Source organism: Pinus tabuliformis, chromosome 1_1, assembly GCF_031772625.1.
Source record: "Pinus tabuliformis cultivar Carrire ecotype Pingquan chromosome 1_1, CPIR1, whole genome shotgun sequence".
Lineage (NCBI taxonomy): Eukaryota > Viridiplantae > Streptophyta > Pinopsida > Pinales > Pinaceae > Pinus > Pinus tabuliformis.
In genome coordinates, this window is record NC_142297.1 from 378,081,425 (window position 1) to 378,107,456 (window position 26,032).

At 36.4% G+C, this 26,032-nt stretch overlaps 2 protein-coding genes across 3 annotated transcripts in view; one reads left to right on the plus strand and one right to left on the minus strand.

The window, feature by feature from the left end:
- Positions 1-7,315, minus strand: part of LOC149213215 (uncharacterized) — a 131,669-nt gene extending 124,354 nt beyond the window's left edge. Inside the window, exons 1-3 of one of the 2 annotated variants that reach the window (XM_089390732.1) lie at positions 7,180-7,314; positions 6,581-7,082; positions 6,036-6,395 (exon numbers count right to left, since the gene is read on the minus strand). In XM_089390732.1, the coding sequence (XP_089246858.1) occupies positions 6,610-7,008 (399 nt within the window). In that variant the 5' untranslated portion in view covers positions 7,009-7,082; positions 7,180-7,314 and the 3' untranslated portion in view covers positions 6,036-6,395; positions 6,581-6,609. Of the gene's footprint in view, positions 1-6,035; positions 6,396-6,580; positions 7,083-7,179 lie in introns of those variants that run through there. The other variant, XM_089390734.1, reaches the window with a different exon arrangement.
- Positions 7,316-12,416: 5,101 nt separating this feature from the next.
- On the plus strand, positions 12,417-24,705 carry LOC149213216 (uncharacterized). Its single transcript, XM_089388944.1, has 8 exons — positions 12,417-12,676; positions 12,800-13,286; positions 13,547-13,746; positions 13,828-14,078; positions 14,170-14,918; positions 15,300-15,337; positions 24,339-24,525; positions 24,646-24,705. Exons 1-8 carry the CDS (start codon positions 12,417-12,419, stop codon positions 24,703-24,705), a joined length of 2,232 nt encoding a protein of 743 aa, XP_089245070.1.
- Positions 24,706-26,032: the final 1,327 nt, after the last annotated feature.

Sequence of the window (26,032 nt, forward strand, 5' to 3'; positions counted from 1 at the left end):
CCAAAGGATCTTCTCTCAACTAAAAATGGTATGCTAATAAATTCTTATGGGAAAAAGGCACAACGCATTTATCTTTGGTTGGGAGTTTATCCATATTGCCCATGATGTAAATAGTTATAATGTCATGTTGAGTATTTTTTTGGCACACCTTTAAGAAGGTATCATTATCGAATGGGGGCTAGAAATTTAAAATGTTATCCATTGAATTAGATATAGGATTATATTTGTCTAGATGGGAAGGTTGATATAGTCTAAGCTTGTAGGAATTAATTATTGGAGAATACACTATTGCAGAGGAAGCTTTGGGTTGAATGAAATTTGATGAACCTACTATAGAATATGTGAGCTAAATTTTTTGTTTTTTAAAATATTTTTGCCTTATACTATTTGTTATGACAGATGACATATGATATGTAGGAGGCTTTTCACTCTATAGAAGATATTCATGGCCTTGTGTATGGTCAAGAACATTCGTAAACCTCAAATGACAACAATCTGCTATTCAATGTTAACAAAGATATTTTTGATATTAGAAAGTTATTTCTATCATGCTTACCCATGGCACAATCTCTATATCCTCCACAAAATATACAATAAATACTTAGCATAGAAGGATTTGCACCTGATGGCATCATCTCGATTGTTGGCTGCTACTATGAAATAGGATGAGGGAAATGTGAAATGGGATGAGGGAAATGTGTAGAAAAATCATATTCTAGAAACCATTTATCGTCACCCATGATGTAAATCATATTCTAGAAAATCATATTGCCCAGGATGTAAATAGTTATAACGTCATGTTGAGTAGATTTTTGGCACACCTTTAAGAAGGTATCACTATCGAATGGGGGGCAGAAATCTAAAATGTTATCTATCCAATTAGATATATGATTATATTTGTCTATATGGGAAGGTTGATATAGTTTGATCTTGTGGGAATTAATTATCCAATAATACCCTATTGCAAAGGAAGCTTTGGGTTGAATGAAATTTCATGAACCTATCTGTGAGCTAAATTATTTTTATTGTTAATATATTTTTTCCTTATACTATTTCTTATTAGAGATGGCATAGGATATGTAGGAAGCTTTTCACTCTATAGAAGATATTCATGGCCTTGTGTATGGTCAAGAATATTCCTAAACCTGAAATGACGAAAATCTACTATTCAAAGTTAACAAAGATATTTTAGATATTAGAAAGTCAATTGTATCATTCTTATGCATGGTACAAGCTCTATATCCTCTAGAAAAGCTACAATAAATACTTAAAATAGAAGTATTTGCAATTGATGGCATCATGTGGATTATTGGATGCCATTTCTATTATGCCCTATGATCATAAGCATGGGGATCACCATTTTAAGCTTGAGAATGAGAAGGAAAGAAGTTTAAGAATTGCCAGTCTTCTAAGTTTTGGGATTTAGTTTGGATTCTAAAATGGATACCAGAGAAGTGGTAAGTTATTTCAATGAAAAGGCTTAAGTTCATCTGTCACTGTTTGAGATGTTTGCATTTGTATAGGTTTTTCTAGTATAAGTATTATATTTTATGCTTAGTTCAAGAAGTTTACTTCCAATATGTCTAATAATAATATGTTTTTTTGGCAATTGTCACGCTCAACACTTCTATCTGAAGTGGTAAGTAATAGGTACAAAGATCATTAAAGAATTTATTTTTGAAATTAAGTCTTTCCTTGATGTTGTTGAGAAGTCAGAGCACACATATATTCTTCTAAGCACTTTTTATGCTTGTACAGGTTACCTCCCATATGTCTTTCCATATGTACCTTGTACGTTGTTACCTCCCAATGTACCTTGTTACCTCCAAACTTTCATGTAAATTGTTACCTTCCATATGAAGAATTATCAACCACTGAGACATAAATCAATGTTTCACCTACCAAAGGTCCCAATGTTCAATCAAAAGCAGTACCCATAGCAGCAACTGCACCTCCTATCCTAGATCTTCTTGGTTATTTGATAGGTTTAGGCAATGCACTTGTCCCTAGAGATTAGTGAGTAGTAGGCTTTGGGTGGGTATTAGATAGTCAATTCCATTTCATTTTGTAAATAACAAATGGAAAAAATTGGCTTTATTGTTGTTAGATGTGAATTGTATTTACTATGATAAGTGTCAACCTCATTAAAGCAACTTGTGATATTTGATTAATTCTTTGTGCATGCCTCCATTGCCTATTTTACTTGCATCATCAATATGTCAAGGCCTTCGTATCAATGGGAAACTTAGATGCCGGGATGGTCAAATTTTTTTATAGATTGAAGCTTTAGAATAACTCTTTTGGTGTTGGAGCTGCTGGACCTCTATAGGTGCAGTTCATAAAATGTGAAAATAGTTGAGATATTAGTTCTATTTACTGTAAATATTGCTAGTTTAATAGGATGTAAATGTGCATCTCTTTTGAGTCCATTTCCTAAGTTTCTTTCCTGGTAAATTAGGTGCCACCATTGCAGCTTGGTAGCTAACCACACCCATTGCTACCAATGGTACTATTTCAAAACATATCTCCTGGACTTGCAAATGCTCATTTGTAGGTGGAAGTAACAAATAATCAACAACTAGTTTGGTATTTTAATGATAATATTTCATTTGAATTTTTCTTCACTGAGGATGGCACGATGGAGTATGCAACATTTCTAGATGTAATAATGAATGATATGATCTAAATTTTAAGCTTTGGAAGTTTTCTTCATTGAGGATGGTAATATGGAGCGTGAAACGTTTCTTGAGGTAATAATGAATGCTAGGACCATTCCCTCTCCACCACTATGCCTGCCCCATCGACTTTATTGGATTTTTAGGACTTTTGGGTCTGAAGGCTCGAGAGGATGGACAAGTCCAATAGATCAAAAGGGGAAGAGGAAGAGCACATAGATGATGAGCTTGTGCTCTCCATTGAAAAGATGCAGGAAATCCAGGATGCGCTTGAGAGGGAAAGTTCTCATGCACTCTCAAAACTGCCTTTGGGGGTTATTTTATTTTATTTATTTATTTTGAAATTGGTTTGTTTCTTATATTTTTTTAAAACATTTTGCCCATTCCTTCTTCTATGTATCATTTTTTTGATTTATTGGTGCATCTATGGATTGATTGAAATTTTGCTTGTATGTGGGCTGCTTGAGAATGATTTGTAACAGCCCTTAAGACTAGGTTTGAGGAAAAGAGTGATTTTTTTGGTAAACTCACTCTCCATCTTCATAATCTTTCAGTCTTTTGGATATGGAAATTTTGATTGGTTTACATATATTATTTTTCCAATAGTGTTAGTCAAATTATTTCAAGGAAAAATTGAAACTAGAACATCCTCAAATTAGTTATTTCAATTTTTTTTTCCATATCCATTTATTGTTTGGGCATGAGTTGTTAAAGCTCTAGGTTAAACAAATGTAATAGTTTGTGCTACAATTCTTGATCAGTTACAGTTTTCCTGTTTATGATTAGGTTCATAATGACCTCGTGACTTAAGGCTCTCTCAACCTAGTATGCCGCACTCCTAAATCCCTTTTGGTCTCAATTAGAGTCTGCATGTTTATGATAAGGTCATAGTGGCCTACTCACCTAGGGTACTCTCGTCTGCACCTGCCCTTAGGGAATGGTAAACCTACCTTACCTATATAGTTGTTGACAGTTGGCTTATTTTTACATTTTTCTTTTTATTAGTTTCTGGAAAGCTTTCTTGGACAAATTAGTGGATAGAGTTTAAGTTGGATTCTGCAGAGTATTCCTACATTACATATTTGTAATTTCATAGTTTCATTCAATTTAGGAAGAACCAGATTCATTGTGTCACTTTTGTTCTCCCTTTCCCCACTTATATAGCCATGTTGTGGCTCTGGATTTAATTTTTTCCTTCTACTTTTTCTCTGTGAGATTGAATCTAAATCTAAAGTTTCCAGTACCTAGCAGAGTCTTTTTCTCTTCTATCATAAGATGCATGTGTGTGTGTGGGGCCTTATAAATGGGTAAATTTCACTTGGGTATTATGGACAATTGAGTCCTCAATTGTTTTTTATGCTTTGCCTTTCACTATAGGATCTTTAACATTCATTACTGTTTGATACGCTGAGCATTAAATATCATCTGCGCTTCTTTGTGCTTTGTCTTTCACTACAGTGTCTTTAACATTCAATACTGTTTGATACGCTGAGCATTAAATATCATCTGCCCTTCACCATAAACCATAAAAAATAAAGCTTTCTTTATATATAATTTATTTGAATGAAAAAAAGGGAGAGAGCTGTTGTTTCAATTTCTCTAGCGTGGCATACACCAAACTGTATAATAGAATAAGCATACAGTTCATGGAATTAAAAATCGAATTATATCAAAGCTACAAATCAGAACACCCATTTTTAAAAATCCCCCTATTAGGGAACAACATCGAAATATGCTTATTTCCATTAGAATAGAGTGTCAAGGCTATGATAAGCAGCTTAATGTTATGAACACTGCAGCCTGTTTACATGAGATCGCCACTGTGAACTAATGGCATTCTAGGAAGGGGTGTCTTCCTTGTGTACAATCTGAAACAAGTTCTTCATTAGATATATCAAATTTTCTGATAATACAACATTCAATAATCATGTGATTCTAGATCCTATGAATAGTAATAATGGGATACATAGGACTGGGAATTGACCATGATTGAAAATATCTAATCTCAGTAAGCTAAGATTGCAACTGAAGAAGGTGATGATAGCAATCTGCAGAAGAAGGCCTCTGCTCTGGGTCTGTTCCAAGCATCTATTCTGTAAATTCCTCACAAACACATTCAACCCACTTGTCCTGATAAGGTGTCCAGTACTCCACACATCAACTTTAACCCCATGAACACCCCTAGACATCTCAGGAGCATGGTTCAAGCCACTAAGATTATGAGGGTAAATCTGAGGTGCACCAATGGCATCCTCAAAATCTATTATAAACCACTCATCTGATTCAATGTTCTTCATCACGTTATCCCACCTGAGATCCCTGTGCATAAACAAAAGGGTGTGCAAAGACACTAGTGCCTTGGTCACAAATTTCAGAGCTTCCACAAGCTGTTTGGGTTTGGTGTTTGGGTTTGTTCGTAGTTTTTAATTTTTATCTTTTTTCTTTAATTTAAAATCAACGACTATAAATGTAATTTTAAGGATTGCCATAACTCTTCACTTGGTTTGGTGTTTGGGTTTGTTCGTAGTTTTTAATTTTTATGTTTTACTATTTTCTATAATTTAAAATCAATGACTATAAATGTAATTTTAAGGATTGGCATAACTCTTCAGATAATTTTTTAAAGTGTGCTAGCTCAATGGAAGAGTGTGTGCTTTAGGAGGTAACGTGAATTAATCATTGATTTTGTAGTTCATTCTTAATTGAATGTTTTTTATATCTATTTATTTCAATGGTGACATATTTTTGGATTCATTGTTTTATATTGTCTCTAAAGAGACAAAAGTGATCTTTAAATAAATTTTTTATGGTGTCTAGAGAGACAATAGCTAGTACTAAAGACATATTGTCTCTAATCAAAGTGAAAGAGAGACAAAAATGGTTGTGTTATATACTCTCTTTATAGAGACAATATTTTTTAAGACAATAATATTTAAAACAATATACTTTAAGACAATATTTTTTAAGGCAATAATATTTAAGACACTATTTTTTAAAGCAATAATCTTTAAGAAAATAGTTTTTGAGACACCCACTTAAAGACAATATTTAAGACAATACACAATTTTTTTTTGTCAATTTATCCAAAAATTGTCTCAAATATTGTCTGAAAACCCTCCTTTATGTAGTAGTAAACTAACTGTATATCAACAAATAGTCAGTCCTAGATAAACCAATAATCTTGTACTGCATTTATTCTTTCCCATACCTGCCATGCAAAAATAATGTACTTAACCAAAACCAAAAGAAAAGAAATTGATGATGCCTTTGTGTAGACCAAAAAGAAAGCAAAATCATGAACCATGACATATTTGTGCATATACTACACTGAAGAAATATTTAACTGCATGTACTGAAATATGAAGCAAGATATCACATAAATATCTATAAATATGTAACAATAGGTACACACATTCAAATGAATATCAGTAAATAGAGTATTTGGCTCTAAACTAACTATATATCAACACCTAGTCAGTCTTAGATAAACAGATAATCTTCGACTGCATTCATTCTTTCCCATGCCTGGTATGCAATAATAATTTAGTTAACCAAAACCTTGAATTGATATGGGAATGGCTTATAAGTAGACTATTTGGCTCTAAACTAACTATCTATCAACACATAGTCAGTCTTAAATAAACACTTAAATAAACAGATAATCTTCGACTGCATTTATTCTTTCCCATAATCTTCGACTGCATTTATTCTTTCCCATACCTGCCATGCAATGACAATGTAATTAACCCTAAAGAAAAGAAATTCATGACACATTTAATGGCAAAATTATTAACAATGACATATTTGTGCATATAGTGAAGTAATGGAGCAAAAGCGAAGCATAAATTTCAGAGAGGAAAACAAAAGCCACTTAGTATAAGTTGGTCTAGTTAAGTTGCCATTACCTGGTGTCATAAGTTGCTCTACAATTTTATCAGGCTGTTGTTGCCGCCGCCTTGTTGTTGCTGTCGGTGTTGCTGCTCTTGGTGTTGCCTTCGTCGGCGGAATTGTTCATGGTGTAGCTGCTCTGGTTATTGTCGCCGACGACGGGAATGTTCATGCTGTTGGTGTTGTCGTTCATGGTGTTGGTCATGGTGTTGTTTTTGTTGCTCTTGGTGTTGTTATTGTCATCGATCTTGCTGCTGTTGCCGCTCCCATCTTGCTGCTGTTGCTGCTTGTTGCTCTTGGTGTTGTTATTGTCATCGAGCTTGCTGCTGTTGCCGCTCTCATCTTGCTGCTGTTGCCGCTCGTATTGCCGAGGATTGTCGTCGACGGCGTGAACGTCATAGACGACTGGAATGTCATCGATCTCCGTTTGCATTTCGATATCCATTTCCACAGCTAACACCCGCGTGATTTAAGGATATTGAAACTGGAACGCCTTCGAAGGCAACCAGATTCCCACTTCTGCAATAAAAACGCCGTCAGTTCAACAATACATAACGTGGACATAGAATATGAGCAAATCAATGATATCTCACAGATTAGAAATATACAACCATACCTAGAACTGGAGTAGGGCAAATTCCGTAAGCAAGAGGTGAGAAATACAATTGCATAGCCTGCCTTATATAGAAGTAGGCGAACTCCAAACTCGGATTTGAAAACCATCTACACTCCCAACCAGGGTCAAGTTTTGAAGTTTTCATGTATTAAATTTACATGAATGACATCATCAATCATGCAAAGACCAGCGTCACGAGGATGACATATTGTGGACGCCCTGTTGGGCAGACGGGACTGGCTGCCCACATCGATTCATGGAAAGGATCACATCCATTCATTTAACCATAATGTGCATTCCACAAATAATATTCGTCCATCACTATCATAAAAAATAATAACAAATAAATAAAAAAATAGAATTTAATAAAATAACATTTTGGGGTCACGTACTATAAAAATTTGTTGACGCTTGACTTTCATGTTTTCATGTACTACATTCCACAACTAGGGCAATTAGTTTTTCCACAACTCCAGGGAAAATATTTGACGAGAGCCGCATGTCATTTTCAGTTCTCCCTGCGCGAATATGGGGTGGGCGTCCTCCACCATGTCATATTACGCACCGGCCCACGCCCCAACGTCCTCCACCATGTCATATTAGGCGACGCTACATTTCATACGGGACCGACGGCCCAGGTGGTCGGCCCCAAAACAAGACCTTGTATGTCAGTACACCGCGTGGGGATTACGGAGGTGGCCGCCCAAAGCGAACCCGACCCCCACTCATATATTTTTTTGCCCTGTTTACTGATGTAACTACTCAGATTTATTCGCACAGCTGGGCAGACAAGTTATTCTTCTTCTTGGATTTCTTCACGCGCAAAGGGGCAGAGTTATTTTGGGGTCACGTACTATTATGACTTTCAAGGGCTGGGTGGGCGCGCATAGTTCAGTACACCATGTCATATTACGCGCCGTTACATTTGATACCGGACCAACGGCCCACGTACTATAAAAATTTGTTGACGCTTCACTTTCATGTTTTCACGTACTATATTCGACATAAAGAGATAAAGACATTCATAATTAGGGCAATTAGTTTTTCCACAACTCTAGGGAAAATATTTGACGAGAGCCGCATGTCATTTTCAGTTCTCCCTGCGCGCATAAGGGGACCAACGGCCCACGTACTATAAAAATTTGTTGACGCTTCACTTTCATGTTTTCACGTACTATATTCGACATAAAGAGATAAAGACATTCATAATTAGGGCAATTAGTTTTTCCACAACTCCACGGAAAATATTTGACGAGAGCCGCATGTCATTTTCAGTTCTCCCTGCGCGCATATGGGGTGGGCGGGCCCACGCCCCAACTTCCTCCACCATGTCATATTACGCGCCAAAACATTTGATACGGCACCGACGAGACCCACGTGGGCGGCCCCAAAACAAGTTAATGCATTAGTAAACAGTACCACCCAAAACCTTGTACGTAACACTGCGTGGGGATTACGGGGCAATGCGGATTCGACCCCACTCATATATGGCAAGGGCTAACGAGCCATATAGTGTGTATTCAATGTTGGCGCATCTATGTATGTCAAGCATGCACGTCATGGGGGCGCATACATATCCATGGAACCGGACTCCGGCGGCCACCTTGCGTTTCCGATGACGAGTGCGGGACCCACCAACCGCGGGCCCGCCCCATCTCGAACTTGACAACAGCGACCTCCCCTCGCGCCAAAACGCTATTCACTCCGGTTCGAAATCGGTCTGCCTCTGCAACCCGGATTGACGCTGCGCAAGAGCTCTGTTACATTCCCGCTACATTCTTGTTACATTCGTGGTATCTTCTACCGATTGAAATCTGATTTTGCAGAGACCTGGAAGGAGCATCGAGACCTATATCTTCGCTATTTTCAACGAGAACCAGAAGCCAGGGGCTGAGACAGAGCGTCACTTTGGTCTCTTCAACCCTCATAAAACGCTGGTATACTCTGTTAACTTTTCTCCATATTGAGTTGCATGTCAATGCCCTAATCATGGGCACCAAGTCCAGCTGGACAAGCCCTACTTATCTGTATGCAAAATGAAGTGATACATATGTGATCATCGTGAAGTGTGAATTGTGTCCAAAACCGTCATCTCAGTAATCTTGTTGGAAATTTAAGGTCTTGACATTTGTGTTTGAAAATATATTGAAGGTTTAATAGTGGATTAAATCTACAAATGCACTCAAATTGGCCTCCCAAACAGATTGGTATTGAGATATATTAATATTCAAATCGAAAAGATGTACATCATGTATATATTATTTGGGCCAAACGCTGAAACAGAGCATATTTGTCTTAAAAAATTCCATAGACCCTTTAACTACGATGCGGGTGATAAAGGTCACAGCAATGTCACATAACAAGAAAATAGAGAAATTAAAAGCAGTAAGGCAAATACAAGTTTTATTCTAACAATACTTGCATGTCAACTCAGTTCCTGAGTTTTGCTTTCAATCCTATGTTGGTTTTTTGGATGGTACAATTCATAATTTTGTAAGCAATCACAGTTTCAACTAAGAAACTCATGTGCAAGTATCAAAGCGATTTTAGAAAAGGTTCTAATTTTATTTTCTATTTACTATTCTGAGCACATTACGCTGTTCCTGAATCCTAACCAGCACCCATTTTGAAATGCAGTATTAAAATTCATACATTCAAATTTTGTTTTTAAATAGTGTTGTACCATATATTCAGAATTTGATTCTGAATATTGTGATGTACCGTGCGCAACACAAATTAAAAGAGATGTATCACATGTATTATACAAGTAAACAAAATGGAAAGAAAATAGCTATGGTAAATTCATCTCAACCCCAGAAGTTTGCACCTAAAGCTTTTGTAATTCCCCTGGCGCTTTATAGATCTCAGGTCAAAAAGGGATTAAAGATGGATTCATGCTATACCCCTGGTGCTTTATATATCCCACGTCAAGATGGGATTTAAGATGGATTTATGTTAGTAGCTACAAAAAGAGCAACCTTGTTTATACAAAACACAACCGTCCAGCCCTCCAATGGTACTCATACTAAAATTCTGAACCATTTTAATAATATACTTGTAGATATGATACCGCTTTCAATGATTGCTTGAATTCATTTTATATCTAGTTACAATGGACAGGCAAGAGCTTCTATTTCTAGTTTCCCTATCTCTTTCACTCAAAGAGAATAAGCACACTGCCATCATGGAATCCTCCAACATAGCCATCTGCAGCTTCCAGATCCATATTCAAATGGATGTTGGTCATAGACCTCAGCCTTCGGTCACTGATAGCCGTTTGCAATATCAACATGGAAGGTCCATAGAATAGACTCATCTGCCTTGCCATGATTATAATCTGCTAAGTATATCTGTTCAATACGATTCTACAATAATTCCGGATTAGAGGGCCACCCTTGTGGTAAGTCATAACACATCAGAGAGCTTTAATGCTACCCTTACGCCTAAGACCCTCATAGCCTAAAACCTTAGGCGATGTTTGATAGCACTGCAGTGAATGCAGAAATGGGAAATGAACATTTTCACATATCCACAAAAGAAGCTCTGCTAAACAACAAGACAAAAACGAAGAGGCAAAAAGAAGCTTTTAAGTGGTCCCATTCTTCATCCCCTTGCTTCAGAACATGACTGGTTTTCAAGAAAGTTGATCACGTGGAGATCTGTTGCTCTACTTCTCTGTTTCGTATGGGTTTTCTCAACGTTTTACAACAGCACAAACAAATTACAAATATTGATGCGGTACTTAATAGAGTGAGAGCTCTCCTTTGCCATCATGACTCAAACTCAAATCAGATACTACCTGAAATTATTCAACAGCAGATCTCTTGGATCAGGAAGAATACCAGAGTTAACTGATGAGTTAAGGAGAATCCAAAACCATGGCTAACATCCAAAGTCAGGGAGACAAACACTCTTTAGACTGCATCACATTTCATGCAAAAATTAGTTATTCTACCGAAGGATAAACCAAACAAAATTAACCTAAAGAGCTGTCAAGCCAAATTGTGGTAGAGGAATCATCCTCTGACACTTGATGATGCTGAGGACCCCAGAGATTAGAATAGCCATTATAAAATTTTATGGTCTGGAACTTGGAGGTCACAGGAATGTGCTTCAAGTGAATTGTAGATGATGTATCTTATATTTCACTACTGAACAAATATATATCAAGAAATATACAAGTTGTCCCGCCTTGTGTAGGCAAAAATAGCCAGCTTAACCACTTTGGCTACAATTTTGAAAGATTCTACATCTTTCCCAAAAATGCCAAGCCTAGCTGTAATCTTAACTCCCAGCCCTTGAATGCAATGCCAGTTAAAGAGTAATCTCCCCTAGGAGAATCAATCATAAGCTTCTAAAAAAATAACATGCATATCATATGGACACTTTGTTATGTAATTGTTTTGGACTTCATCTGAGCATAACAAAGTGCAACAAACTGATTAAATTTGTATAACAGTTTTTTCTTTGCAACAGATTTTGCATGTTATTATGTTTCTTTCTTTGAGACGGGGCATCTAGCCAAAAATTGCCCAAAAGCCTCTGAGAAAAAATTTTCTAGAAAAAATCACCACAGATCTACATGGTGGGAAGGAGCACAAAAAGAACACTACACTATCATCAAAGAAGAATATTCTAGAGAAAACTCTGAGTCACAAGAAATTAAGGAAGAAGGAAACAACTCTCAAAGCAAGCAAGGAGAAAGCTCGCCCCAACAAATCAACAGTGATGAGGATTTGAATACCAAAGCAGATCTCCTAAACCAAACTTCTCCGACTATAGATCGCGAAGCTATGACACCAATGTCCCAAGAACCATAAGAGATGAAGGAGATGCAAGACAAAGGAAGTTGGAAGACCGTAGAGAAAAGAAAGAAAGCTACAACACCAATCTCGCCAAGAAAGACGAGGAGCCAGACAAGTAAAAATTAAGAAAATTGTAGGTCCGATAGACCAATTTGGTCTCAGTGGACGTTAACCACCACCATCATCATCATGATTATACCAAGATGAAGCATTTGAAAGTCTATAATACTGTTTTGTGCATAGGTAGGAAATATTGAAGGGGAGATAGGGAATTATGCTCTAAATGTGTTTATATCTGGTGGGGTCTTCAGTGTAAATTCTACACACTACAAAAAATTGCATTTCAAGTGGTGTTCAATATTCATAGTATGAATTGTTGCTCATATGTTTAGTCAATATTCGTGTTCCCTCATTTGTATAGGGATTTGAAGAATGAGGAAGTGGGAATTGATCAATGAGTTGGAGGTTGAGGACCCAGAAGGGATGATAGAGTTTTCAGCGGAAGATTTGACATGGACAGAAGTAGCAGGAGACCAAGTCGCAATTATTCCATATTGTCGACTTGAGGATTTTATAAAGAGAGAGCAAATGAGGGAACCCGCACCTACTCAATTTGTTGCTAAAATTCGAAAAATTAAAGATGTGAAGGATATCAAGAGGACAAATTATTCAACATATCTAGAATATGTTGTGTGAGTCTCTCTCTTTCTCTCTCTCTATCTATCTATATATATATATATAATTTTGATTTTAAGTTCACTATGTCAAACATGCATAAATATTTTATTTAATTTTTGGTGAATTTTTTATCACAGATATAGGTGTGCCTATGGTCCAAATCATGTACAATCCAGCAATGTGGCTGAACCTGGATCCACAACTAAGAAACGTCTTCCACGTCACAGCATCAAAGTTGGTTGTCAGTGTCACTTTATTATGCGACGACTTGCTCTTAGACCAAATGATGTCGTTCTAATATATACAGCATGCAGACATATTGATGACAAAAATGTGGTTTGTCATGGAAATGAAGCAAATGACATGCCCAAGAAATTCAATTTTGCGCCACATTTAACACAGCATATACGAACTATTGTTGAAGATTTGGTTCGTGATGGTTTTAATGCTACGATGATCTGGGAAAAATTTATCTTTGATTTAAGGTATGGATCTGGTGAGTTCTTCACAGGGGCACCTCGAGATTCTTTTATGACAAGAAAGGATGTGTCAAACATGTACAATAATATCAAAAGGCTAGAGTATGTGAGGCATGAAAGTGATCCAATGAGTGTGGATTGTTGGGTTAGTGAGTGCCCAGAGAGCTTTTTCTTCTACCAACAACAAGATGTTGTTAAAAACATCCCTTTCATTATAGGCATACAAACTAAGTGGATGCTTTCAATGATGGTGAAACACTCACACAACAACATATTATCAATGGACTCCACTTTTAGCACTAATAAATATGGGGTAAACATATTTACCAAAACTTCATTTATTCAACTTTATTTCAATGTCGTCCTCTTATATGCTTATAATCTTGTTTTCTTATTGTAATGCAGTATCAACTGTACACCATAATGGCTTTTGATGATCATCACAATGGGATTCCAGTGGCATGGGTAATATCATTACGGCATGGTACTTCTAATATTTGTAAATGGATGTCACAATTATTTGCAAATGGGAAAAAGGAAAACCCAGATTGGCATGTCCGAGCTATCATCACAGATGATGCAGCAGCGGAAATTGAGGCATTAAGGTGAACCCGTTTTTTCTTTTTAGAAGAGATAAAAATCAATAATGTTCAAGGATATTCTCTTATAATGTTATATTATTTCAGGACTTGCACAAACTTTACACTATTATTGTGTGTATGGCATGTCCGTAGAGCCTGGTTGAAAAATGTTGGAACGAAAGTCAGGGGAAAGGAAAATAAAGTCTATATCTTCCGTGCTCTGGGATTAATCATGCATTCGTGTGAAGATGATGCATCTGTGCAACATGAAATTCAAAGTTTCTTTGATGAATTCAAAGAAGAAACTGTGTTTTTGGATTATTTTGCAACCAACTGGTTAAACAACAACAAGCTATGTAAGTTTCCTAAGGTTGCATTTTATCAATTTATTTTGTAATTGACCATTTTCTATTGTTTTTTCGCATCTAATATATGTTTTTTTTCCAGATATGTGGGCAAAAGCATATAGGGACTTCCCACATTCCAACCAGGATACTAATAATGCTATCGAATCTTATCACCGGTATCTAAAGCAAAGGTACCTCTGTGAGAAGAATAATGTGTCCCATAGAAGGGTGGATTGGCTGTTGCACCTATTATTAAAAAATGTTGAGTTGTATTACATTCACATGCAACGTCTAAAAAATGCTGGTTTTGTCCGAGCTTCAAAAATTGAGCAACAAATAAATTTAAGTGCGTGCAAAGCAAAGAATATCCCAGATGAAGATTGTATGGCTGATGGAAACAAGGAAAGTGAGTATTTGGTTCGTAGCCAAACTACGGCAACTCGTGATACATGGTATCATGTCATCTATAAAGGGCTGAACCTAAACTTTTGTAATTGCAAATGGGCCCTAAATGGCAATATTTGTAAGCATATTTTAAAAGTTGAGATGGTAGTGACTAACAAGGTTTCAAGGGGCAATGAATTGCCTAATGTCTGTAGGTCTATTATAGAAAGACCTGGATATTTACTTGATTTAAATGAATCGTTTGTAATGAGTCCAGAAATTGAAATGAACCTTCCAGCTTCTCCTTCCACTGATTCAACCATTGTAAGGCAAGATAGCGCCCTAACAATCGATGAGGAAATTAAACTTGTGATGTCATCAACTCATAAGAGATTGAGGGGTTTATTACAAATAACACCCACATCTTTGGAGCAGGCATATGCACTAAATCAATTGGTAAAAAATGTAAGCCAAGAGTACAATAATAAGAAATTTGATGTTGTAACTCCATCCAAGGTCACTACCAAGAGGCGACATAGTTTCTTGAGCCCAACAAAAAAAGGGGGGCAAAGTGTTCCTGCGTTGAAATCAAGAAAATATGGACCACAGTTTCTAAAGGTTGGACGGTGTCGTGGAAGGAAAAGAAGCATGAATGAACAATTGGAGATTTTTTCTACAAAAGAAATCAATCTGGACCACACATCTAGAAGGGTACAAGGTTCTATTTTGCAAAATACTGGTATGGAAATATTAATTGATGTACCATTTAATGTGAATTTCAAAATATCATTATCTTCATTGCCTTCAATGCGATTGCATAACGTGTTTTTTTCTTTTTTGGTACAGCTGAAGAATCCACATCTCATAATACTTCAAGTTGCCAGGTTCGTTTATTTCATGAGAATAATGTGGATCCAAATATGGGGTGTTCATTGATTCATTTTCCATTTGATTCACCACGTTCACCTCTCTCGTTTGATCATCGAACCCCCTGGTTGTTTCCACCAATGGCACCAAATTCATTCATTGGGCAGCCTACTTCAACCCATAACATTTTGGTTCCACACCCTAGGGTGATGCCCCCTATTGTACAACCAGTCGGATTGTATCGCCGCTTGCACTCTATACAGGAAATAGCGGGTGAAAAGAACAATCAAAGTGCCAGCAATCAATGGCAAGATGACAAATATTCGAGCTAATGAGTATTCATGGATATAATATGGGCATAACCCTATAAAGGGATCTCCTAATCCAAGAACATGTTGTGAGCATGATGGATTGAAAATGTTTTTGGATATGTACAACATTATCTAATTTCAATTTTGTATGGTTATTGTATTGAGCTATTGAAATCTTTTTGTTGAACTCAAAGCATATAAAATCTCAGTGTAAATGTTGGCTGACAAACTCCAAGATAAATCACTGCTCTGTTTTGCCGCAACATCCATCACCAATAACTCCCTGGGATTATGTTGGTTGAGTCCAACATCAAAAATTCATCAGCTAATCTTTCTGAAACTTCTGATGACCATCTCATGTTACCAAATACAGGCACAAGATAATCCATTTTCAAGAACCAATGTATGACAATGAACAGGAAATTTTATAAAAACCTAGCCTTTATGTTTGACATCTTAATGGGCCTGTTCATTGTGGGTCTGCAAATACAGCATTTGCAAGTGTCATTCCTACCGGTAACTGCAAGCTGGGATTTGCAGTAATTTCTGGAAAAAAATTTCAAACAGATAAGGGCATCAATATTTTAATAAGTAAATCACTCATATCAGGGTTTCGTTGCCTAATTTCTCATGCATAGTTGTCATATATATTGGTGTCAGTGACTGGGCTCTCAAACATGTCTAAGGATTTCTTCACCTCCAAACATCTAACACAATTGTTGTCGAAGGTCATCAGCACTTTGCAAATATTGCTGAGCAGATTAAGTTACTAATACAGTGTTCCTTTGGCATCCATTACTATAGATTGCTACACCTGTTACAGCAGATATTTGCACCTGTTACAGTAGATTTTTTACATCTGATACATCAGGTTTCCAGCATCCACTACAACAAACATTTTACATATGTTACAACAGCATTTTGTGGGTGTTTGTTAACAAGGTGAATCTATGACCACCATTTTAAAACTTCAAGTACCCATGATCTCCACAAAGCCTCTGTTACATCTTCTAGTCTGATGTGATATCTACAACAATTTGTCATGTGTGGTGTCTAAAACAATTGTAGGCACTCACTTCTGAAATTGCATTTCATGAGCGTTTGTCAAGAGGGCAAATCTGTTATTGCCATTTTACAACTTCAGGTGCCCATGATCTCACAAAGCTTCTGCTTCATATTCTACTCTAGGTTGTCATCTACAATAGTTGTCTTGTGTGGTGTCTGCAACAAATCTGGGTATCAACTTCTGAAATTATGGATTGCAACTATTATGTTCCCTAGCATTTTTGGCTTTCACATACTCTTATGATGCTTGCTTTGCTCATCATCATGGGCATTTTACAAAAGTTTATAAATTTTTCTTGAACCTTCATGTCAAAACCCCTTATTAATGAAATTTCAGTCTAGGGCAATTAATGCAACTTCAGAAATTTCACCTCATAATGGAGGTTTCCTGGATTTAATCCCTCTGTGCTTTCAGCCTTAGGGTTGATCTGATATTTTTAATTTACAGCAGCAAACAGTGGGCCACGCTTCACTTCACTTCAACCCAACACACTAGACAGCTCAAAGGAAAAGATACCAAACATATGCCAACAACTTTCAGCCCTTAGAGCACACTTTTAAAGCATATACCAGATCTGGAAATCACTTTATTACAGCAGAAAATCTGCTCTCTTATCTTCTAGTTATGTGTTAAAGCACTTCAATTTCAGCCCTATTTTATGTCAAATCAGAATGAACAAGTGCTGGAAATTACCCAATGGAAAATACAATGCTAATTGAAAATCAGTTAAACAACTTTAGATGGTTGGAAACTTCAGATATATATATATATATATATATATATATATATATATAAAGAGAGAGAATAAATGAACTACATATACATACCACAGCTTTATCACAAAGGCAGTACAAACCCTAGGTAGGGAAAACCGTGAAAACACTAACCACCACCAAGGATCCACACAATGCTAGCATCGACACCAGCATGTCCTCCTTGGCTTCAACACTTGTCTCCCAGCACTGTCCAAGATGTTTCCTCCTCAATCAAATATCACAAGTAGCACTAGGGTTTCCAATACCCTAGTCTTCTTCTCTCACACGAGCTAAAAGAGCAATGCTTCTTATCCTCTACAGTTTATCACAAACACTAGTTTCTTTGCCTCCTTTAGGATGAAATACTAACCTTAGCAAAACCTTGAACTGCTCCAAGAACCTAGCACTCCAGGACACAGAGATAATATGATGAAGTGTACAAAGAGAAAAAGAGACAAGTTCACTGCACTACCCACATCTCAAAGACAATATGATCAAATCAATGTATAAAAGAACTCTCTCCTTTATTTATATGAGAGGGAAGAAGGCCAACAATATAAAGTGGGGCTAAACATCTGCAAGCAACCTAACTATACACAAGACTACATATATATATACTGATTTTCAAAACACTTGTCATTTATGTTTCAGAACAATATCCATATCAATGCAACTTAGCAATAAAATAAAACAGTTAAAAAAGAGAAAATTTGAGAGTTCCTGCTCAAACATTTTATGCAGACTATGTTATATAAATTTCTCCCCATGCTCATAAATCCATATGTGGATATGTTGTTTCGCCATTTCCTGAAATTTTCATGGTGTGATTTCTGCAACCTGTATCCATATCCTCACTCCACGTGACACAGGACCTTACTGGCATATTACTATACTAAATTCATGATTCCAAGAGAAAGAGATCTTGTGAAGATGCCAAATACACAACTCATTATAAGGACTTCTCTTACACAACTCATTATAAGGAGAAGCTAGTGGCAAATCAATGAGCCAAAGTCCAATGACACAAAACGAGCTGTGATCATTGATAGTTGCAAACTGTGGAGCTAGGGAGGCATGCCTTCAGAGGGAGCAGCCTTGAGAAACTTGTCACTGTAAATTGGTTCTTGCACGATTGAGTTGATCTTTGGTTGTGTTCTTACCAAGTGTGGTAAGTTACATTCTGAGTGGATCCTAAGTATGATATCATTGAAAACATGAATTCCAATAAAATATATTTAAGGGTATATGTACCATCCAAAAAGATGTAAAACTTACAATATAATACAATTGAAATATATATATATATATATATCACAGAGTGGGTTTATATATTTGTGTGAGAGGCACAATTTTGTTGTGAAGAAATTTTCACTTTTTGGAGTCACTATATGGCGGGGATACATTAATTAAATATCTGTTAATGCATTACATTATGTCACTATATGTGTAACTCGGTTTATAAAAACCTCAACTTTAAAAACTATGTACTTTTCTTGATCCCCATTTTAGATATATTATTTCACTTGGTCAAATGTAAAGTGATATTCATTTTAAACTTTGAAGTTTTAAGAGAGCTTCGAACTCATTGTAACGTTTCTTTGTAAAAGACTCTGCTTTACTTACTAGTTTGGATGTGAAAGATGCATGTACATGAGGGTAACGGAATGCTGTAAAGGTTACCTAAATTGCCATTGAGCAGGTAGTGGTGTACAAGTACTTGAGCTCTGAACAGTTTAGGGTTGTTGCTAGTTTTGGGTTGTTACAAGTGGGAACATTGTTCAGTTTTGGCATGCTATTGAAGGGTTCTTGCCATATTGTGTGGATATTGAATGGAGCATTGTTCTAAATGTTTGATAACCTACTCTGTTCCATCAGGATTCTTGTAGTTGCTGTGTATATGTTAATAAGCATGGTATTTTGTTACATCTTTCTTCGTTACACTTTGATGAATATGGATGGTGATGATGTACTTCCCTGTTATGGTTTATGGCATGCTTTTTATGGTCGCACATCACCATTGATTCTGGTGTAAAGTCAATAGTGAGTGTTCTTGATTAGATGATTAGCTATGGCCATTAGCTGAGTTAGACCTGTGGTAACGAGATGGCCAATATTATGGGGCATTACGCTTTAAATTTGTAGTTGTTATTGTTGGTGTCATTCTTGCAAATTCCAAAGCCTTAGTTTTTGGTTCCGGTGCTGGAAACATGGGACACTAGACTCTAGAGCATTTCTTGTGCTTGTAAGAAAGGTGTCCTAGTTGGAAGATTAGTGTGGGTGTGATGAACAAACGACATGTCAAGAAAAACAAATGTCAAGAAAATGGGGGATTAAGCTTTTTGAAGCAAAATTTATCATTATGATTTTGACAAAGTTTACGGACTCCATATTTTTAATCTTTTAGGCAATTTTGAAAGATGAGCGTTTCTTCACTTGTGTTCTTTATTTATTAACTTTATTTATTAAGATTATGGCATCTTCAAAGGCATCATGGGCATGTAGGGCTTCATTGATATATGCGTACATTGCATCATTCTAGCGCAAACCATGTACCTAAGAAAATTAACTTCATACTAGGTTAGAGTTTGTCATTATTATGCATCAATGTTCCTAGGAGGGTTTCATGGTATGGAATTCTTCATCTCACATTAGATTACGCATCAACTATTTTTGGCCTGTCATCGTATAGATATGGATATAGCTAGGGTTTGCATCAGAAATGACTTATACTTCTTAAATGTTGTGAAAAGCAACAAACCAGATGTAAATAACCTTCTTTTGTTACTTTCATTTATTCCCATGGCATGACTTATACTTCTTAAATGTTGTGAAAAGCAACAAACCAGATGTAAATAACCCTCTTTTGTTACTTTCATTTATTCCCATGGCATCCGTCCAGGTGGAAATCAACACTATTAAAGAGGTAGCATCTGAAACTTGAAATTAAAATTAAATTCATACGAAGCTACAATAATATTCGTTGAACCACTAGTAGGTTAAGAATAATTAGTTCACCTCAAATATAATGTACATAATTGGACACATGAATTCAGTGATAACATGATTGGACATCTAAGGTGAATGATATTACAAAACCAAAAAAAAGTACATTAACGAGTACTTTACTAAAAGAACCACGGTATGAGAATCCCAAGAAAAATGACAACCATGGTGTATACACATAGTTGAGACCTATATTGATGCTGATCAATGTTTGCCAGTGGAATGAACGATGATCCTGAATCATCTCTGGCACCTGCATCTACACTTGAGATTGCTCCAACCATTAGATCAGTAGAGATTTTATGGATCTCCGCAAGGTGCTTTATCGAAAAATAATTAAATCGAGCACTCCAGATTTTTGCCTCTCTGTAGAGGGGCTTCAAATTGTCTGCGCGAACATTGTAGATGCCTTCCATGTGATTACAGATTAAATCTGAGTTTGTTAGCACTGTTATGTTATTCACCCCATTGTGTTTTGCCTCTTTTAAACCTGCAACAAGTGTAATGTAGTATGCTTTGTTATTGGTTGTCTTTCCCTGCACTTCCCATATTCTATAAATCACATGATTTTTTGCCCCATTGTGAAGGACAAATTTTAAAGATGCTGGACCCGGATTGGGGCGGCATGATACTTCAATGCACAGTGTCCACTTTTCCACCATTCCGTGGGCTTAGAAGCACTGCATAGTGACAACAACAAAATAGATTCATGTTAGAATACTTTAACATGACAAAATATCGTGATTGAAATTGATTATTTTTATGCTACCTCAAGTCTGAATGCACATCCTTGAAAAATAACAGAAAATCAAATATCAGTGATAAGACTTAGAGGATGCACATCCTCAGCATCAGCAAGTGTCAGAGGATGAGTCCTCTACCACAATTTGGCTTGACAGCTCTTCAGGTTAATTTTGTTTGGTTTATCCTTCGGTAGAATAACTAATTTTTGCATGAAATGTGATGCAGTCTAAAGAGTGTTTGTCTCCGTGACTTTGGATGTTAGCCATGGTTTTGGATTCTCCTTAACTCATCAGTTAGCTCTGGTATTCTTCCTGATCCAAGAGATCTGCTGTTGAATAATTTCAGGTAGTATCTGATTTGAGTTTGAGTCATGATGGCAAAGGAGAGCTCTCACTCTATTAAGTATCGCCTCAATATTTGTAATTTGTTTGTGCTGTTGTAAAATGTTGAGAAAACCCATACGAAACAGAGAAGTAGAGCAACAGATCTCCACGTGATCAACTTTCTTGAAAACCAGTCATGTTCTGAAGCAAGGGGATGAAGAATGGGACCACTTAAAAGCTTCTTTTTGCCTCTTCGTTTTTGTCTTGTTGTTTAGCAGAGCTTCTTTTGTGGATATGTGAAAATGTTCATTTCCCATTTCTGCATTCACTGCAGTGCTATCAAACATCGCCTAAGGTTTTAGGCTATGAGGGTCTTAGGCGTAAGGGTAGCATTAAAGCTCTCTGATGTGTTATGACTTACCACAAGGGTGGCCCTCTAATCCAGAATTATTGTAGAATCGTATTGAACAGATATACTTAGCAGATTATAATCATGGCAAGGCAGATGAGTCTATTCTATGGACCTTCCATGTTGATATTGCAAACGGCTATCAGTGACCGAAGGCTGAGGTCTATGACCAACATCCATTTGAATATGGATGTGGAAGCTGCAGATGGCTATGTTGGAGGATTCCATGATGGCAGTGTGCTTATTCTCTTTGAGTGAAAGAGACAGGGAAACTAGAAATAGAAGCTCTTGCCTGTCCATTGTAACTAGATATAAAATGAATTCAAGCAATCATTGAAAGCGGTATCATATCTACAAGTATATTATTAAAATGGTTCAGAATTTTAGTATGAGTACCATTGGAGGGCTGGACGGCTGTGTTTTGTATAAACAAGGTTGCTCTTTTTGTAGCTACTAACATAAATCCATCTTAAATCCCATCTTGACGTGGGATATATAAAGCACCAGGGGTATAGCATGAATCCATCTTTAATCCCTTTTTGACCTGGGATCTATAAAGCGCCAGGGGAATTACAAAAGCTTTAGGTGCAAACTTCTGGGGTTGAGATGGATTTACCATAGCTATTTTCTTTCCATTTTGGTTTACTTGTATAATACATGTGATACATCTCTTTTAATTTGTGTTGCGCACGGTACATCACAATATTCAGAATCAAATTCTGAATATATGGTACAACACTGTTTAAAAACAAAATTTGAATGTATGAATTTTAATACTGCATTTCAAAATGGGTGCCGGTTAGGATTCAGGAACAACTTAATGTGCTCAGAATAGTAAATAGAAAATAAAATTAGAACCTTTTCTAAAATCGCTTTGATACTTGCACATGAGTTTCTTAGTTGAAACTGTGATTGCTTACAAAATTATGAATTGTACCATCTAAAAAACCAACATAGGATTGAAAGCAAAACTCAGGAACTGAGTTGACATGCAAGTATTGTTAGAATAAAACTTGTATTTGCCTTACTGCTTTTAATTTCTCTATTTTCTTGTTATGTGACATTGATGTGACCTTTATCACTCGCATCGTAGTTAAAGGGTCTATGGAATTTTTTAAGACAAATATGCTCTGTTTCAGCTTTTGGCCCAAATAATATATACATGATGTACATCTTTTCGATTTGAATATTAATATATCTCAATACCAATGTGTTTGGGAGGCCAATTTGAGTGCATTTGTAGATTTAATCCACTATTAAACCTTCAATATATTTTCAAACACAAATGTCAAGACCTTAAATTTCCAACAAGATTACTGAGATGACGGTTTTGGACACAATTCACACTTTAGGATGATCACATATGTATCACTTCATTTTGCATACAGATAAGTAGGGCTTGTCCAGCTGGACTTGGTGCCCATGATTAGGGCATTGACATGCAACTCAATATGGAGAAAAGTTAACAGAGTATACCGGCGTTTTATCAGGATTGAAGAGACACCAAAGTGACGCTTTGTCTCAGCCCCTCGCTTCTGGTTCTGGTTGAAAATAGCGAAGATATAGGTCTCGATGCTCCTTCCAGGTCTCTGCAAAATCAGATTTCAATCGATAGAAGATACCATGAATGTAACAGGAATGTAGCGGGAATGTAACAGAGCTCTTGCGCAGCGTCAATCCGGGTTGCAGAGGCAGAGCGATTTCGAACGGGAGTGAATAGCGTTTTGGCGCGAGGGGAGGTCGCTATTGTCAAGTTCGAGACGGGGCGGGCCCGCGATTGGTGGGTCCCGCGCTCGTCACCGGAAACGCAAGGTGGCCGCCGAAGTCCCGTTCCATGGATATGTATGTGCCCCCCATGAGGTGCTTGACATACATAGATGGGCCAGCATTTAATACACAATATATGGCTGGTTATCCCTTGCCCTCATATATTTTTTTGGTAGCTCCTAACCAGCCTGCCATAGGGCATTAAATGCCTGGGGATATGCACACTGGTTAAAGCTATAACACGGGAGCGGGGAGTTAAGCTTTCGCGTGTTATCGGGCTAAGCTGGATGCATATCCCCCAACATTTAATGCCCTATGGCAGTCTGGTTAAGCGCTGCCATACTTTTTGCCTTTGTTCACGAGTTGAAATGTTTGGCTTTGCATCAAGGTCTTCAGAATAGGCTCCCCGACATAGTTTTCTCACAGATCAATGAATTACAACAATAGATAACTTTTATAGTAAAGCGTAATTTAATTGTCTACAATTTTTGGCTATTCAAAATTGTTTGAATTTTTACAATTATTTAAGTTTATTTAATTTTGTTCGATCAAATTTTGAAATTTGCCATCAAATTATGCATAGTATTATGGCTAGTTAAAATGATAAAATATTAATTGTGATATTTCAATTTCTGTACAGGGACCATCCCAGAAACCTCCAACTTGCAAAAACATCCAACTGTTTTGAAGCGTTTCGTACCAGTTCCCAAGTATCTAGAGCGTCAGAGTTTGAGTACTTGCTCTCTAATATCCGGGAGCGGTACCTATGCCGGTTTCGAACAATTTTACACTTTAATAAGATTTTGTGTTTAAAAGATGGTTTAATGGTTAGTCATGCGTAGTGAATTAAGATTATTATATTTATTTCTAGTAATTTTTTAAGTCTAACTATGTGTCTTGGAGCAATTGAATTAGTAGCTCTATTATGTGGTAGGTTATGTGTGTAGGTTATGTGTGGTATTCTGTCCTTTCAGAGTGGCATCAAGTTCGAGGTGGAAGAATTTTGAGAAGAGAGTAATTGGCCCGTAAAGCCTCATAGAAAAACCAGTCTTAGGTTAACCATTTGTAACTGTTAACATGACTGCCGAAAGAATAAACTGAGTTGCAATGGAGAGGAATCTGCACAGAAGTTGCCACAGGCGTCCCCACAGGAACCAAGTTAGACGCCATTGAAAGGCAGCTGCACAGATGTTGCCACAACCATCCCCATACGAACCAAGTACCCAAAACCAGAAACGTCACTAGTAATAAAGCGGTGCGGTTGATATCTGAAGACTCGAGTTTATTTTTGCTACTATTATTCATTTGCTAGCCATCCGCTAACTACTGAGAATAGCCGCTATCCGCCAGGTTTTTTTATCGTTAGTAACTGCTCAAGAAAGAGTTGTTGGCTAGACAAAAAATCCTAGAAAAAAATCCATAGTACTATATTCATTTTGTCAAAATTTCAAATCCTAGAAAAAAAGATCCATCTCCAAAACAAAAAAAAATAGAATTTTTTACAACGAAGCACTGTACTATTTGATTCGCTGTACTATTTGTGTCGTGACAAATAGTACACCAACACAGGAATGAGTTTGGTGAGGCGTTGTTTTTGAACATTGCCAATATGATTTAATTAGTTGAAAAATAAACAAACCTGAATTATTGGTGCTCTTGGAATTTGGATTGAAGTGTTTAATCATAAATATGGTTTCTTTAGTATTTGTGACTGTTCAAAAACTTTTATTTTTATCATGGGACCCACTGACCCTTTAGCATAATCTTGTGTGTGAATTTTTTTTGTTTTTTTTGTGGATTTATTCTTTTTCATTGGTGGACTTTTACCATAATCTTGCATGTGAATTTAGGTATCACATCGGAAGGAAAATCTAGTGTGGTTATATGAAAATCTAGTGTATGTGGTATACTTTTTAATTATTATTAATAATAAGGTAATCTTGCATTGAATTTAGGTATCACATGTAACTATATACTTTCTAAGGAAAATCTAGTGTATGTGTGGTATATTTTTTAATTATTACTAATAATAAGGTCTTTTTATGTAAGATAATAATATGTTTGTCTATGTAAGATATTTTGGTTTTGGTAGTCTTGTTAATAATTTTTTTTTTTGAGAATTTATTTTAATAGAATCATTGTATTTATTATTTTTTTAGAAATGTATTTTTGGTGGTTAATGTTCTTAAAAATGTATATAGTTTTATCTAGTATCAAGTTTTTTCATGTAATAATATTAGCTCGATTCATAATAAGATTACTAGTATAGATATTTGGTGGCTACTGAAGATATTTTTAGGAAAAGCAATTGAGTTGAAAATTGGAGGATTTACC

Excerpts from the sequence above, each read along its gene's own strand:
- LOC149213216 (XM_089388944.1), top strand. The coding sequence starts at position 12,417 with ATGAGGAAGTGGGAATTGATCAATGAGTTGGAGGTTGAGGACCCAGAA. Across the intron at positions 12,677-12,799 it reads ACATATCTAGAATATGTTGT|ATATAGGTGTGCCTATGGTC; the intron begins GTGAGTCTCTCT and ends TTTTTATCACAG. Across the intron at positions 13,747-13,827 it reads GCGGAAATTGAGGCATTAAG|GACTTGCACAAACTTTACAC; the intron begins GTGAACCCGTTT and ends ATATTATTTCAG.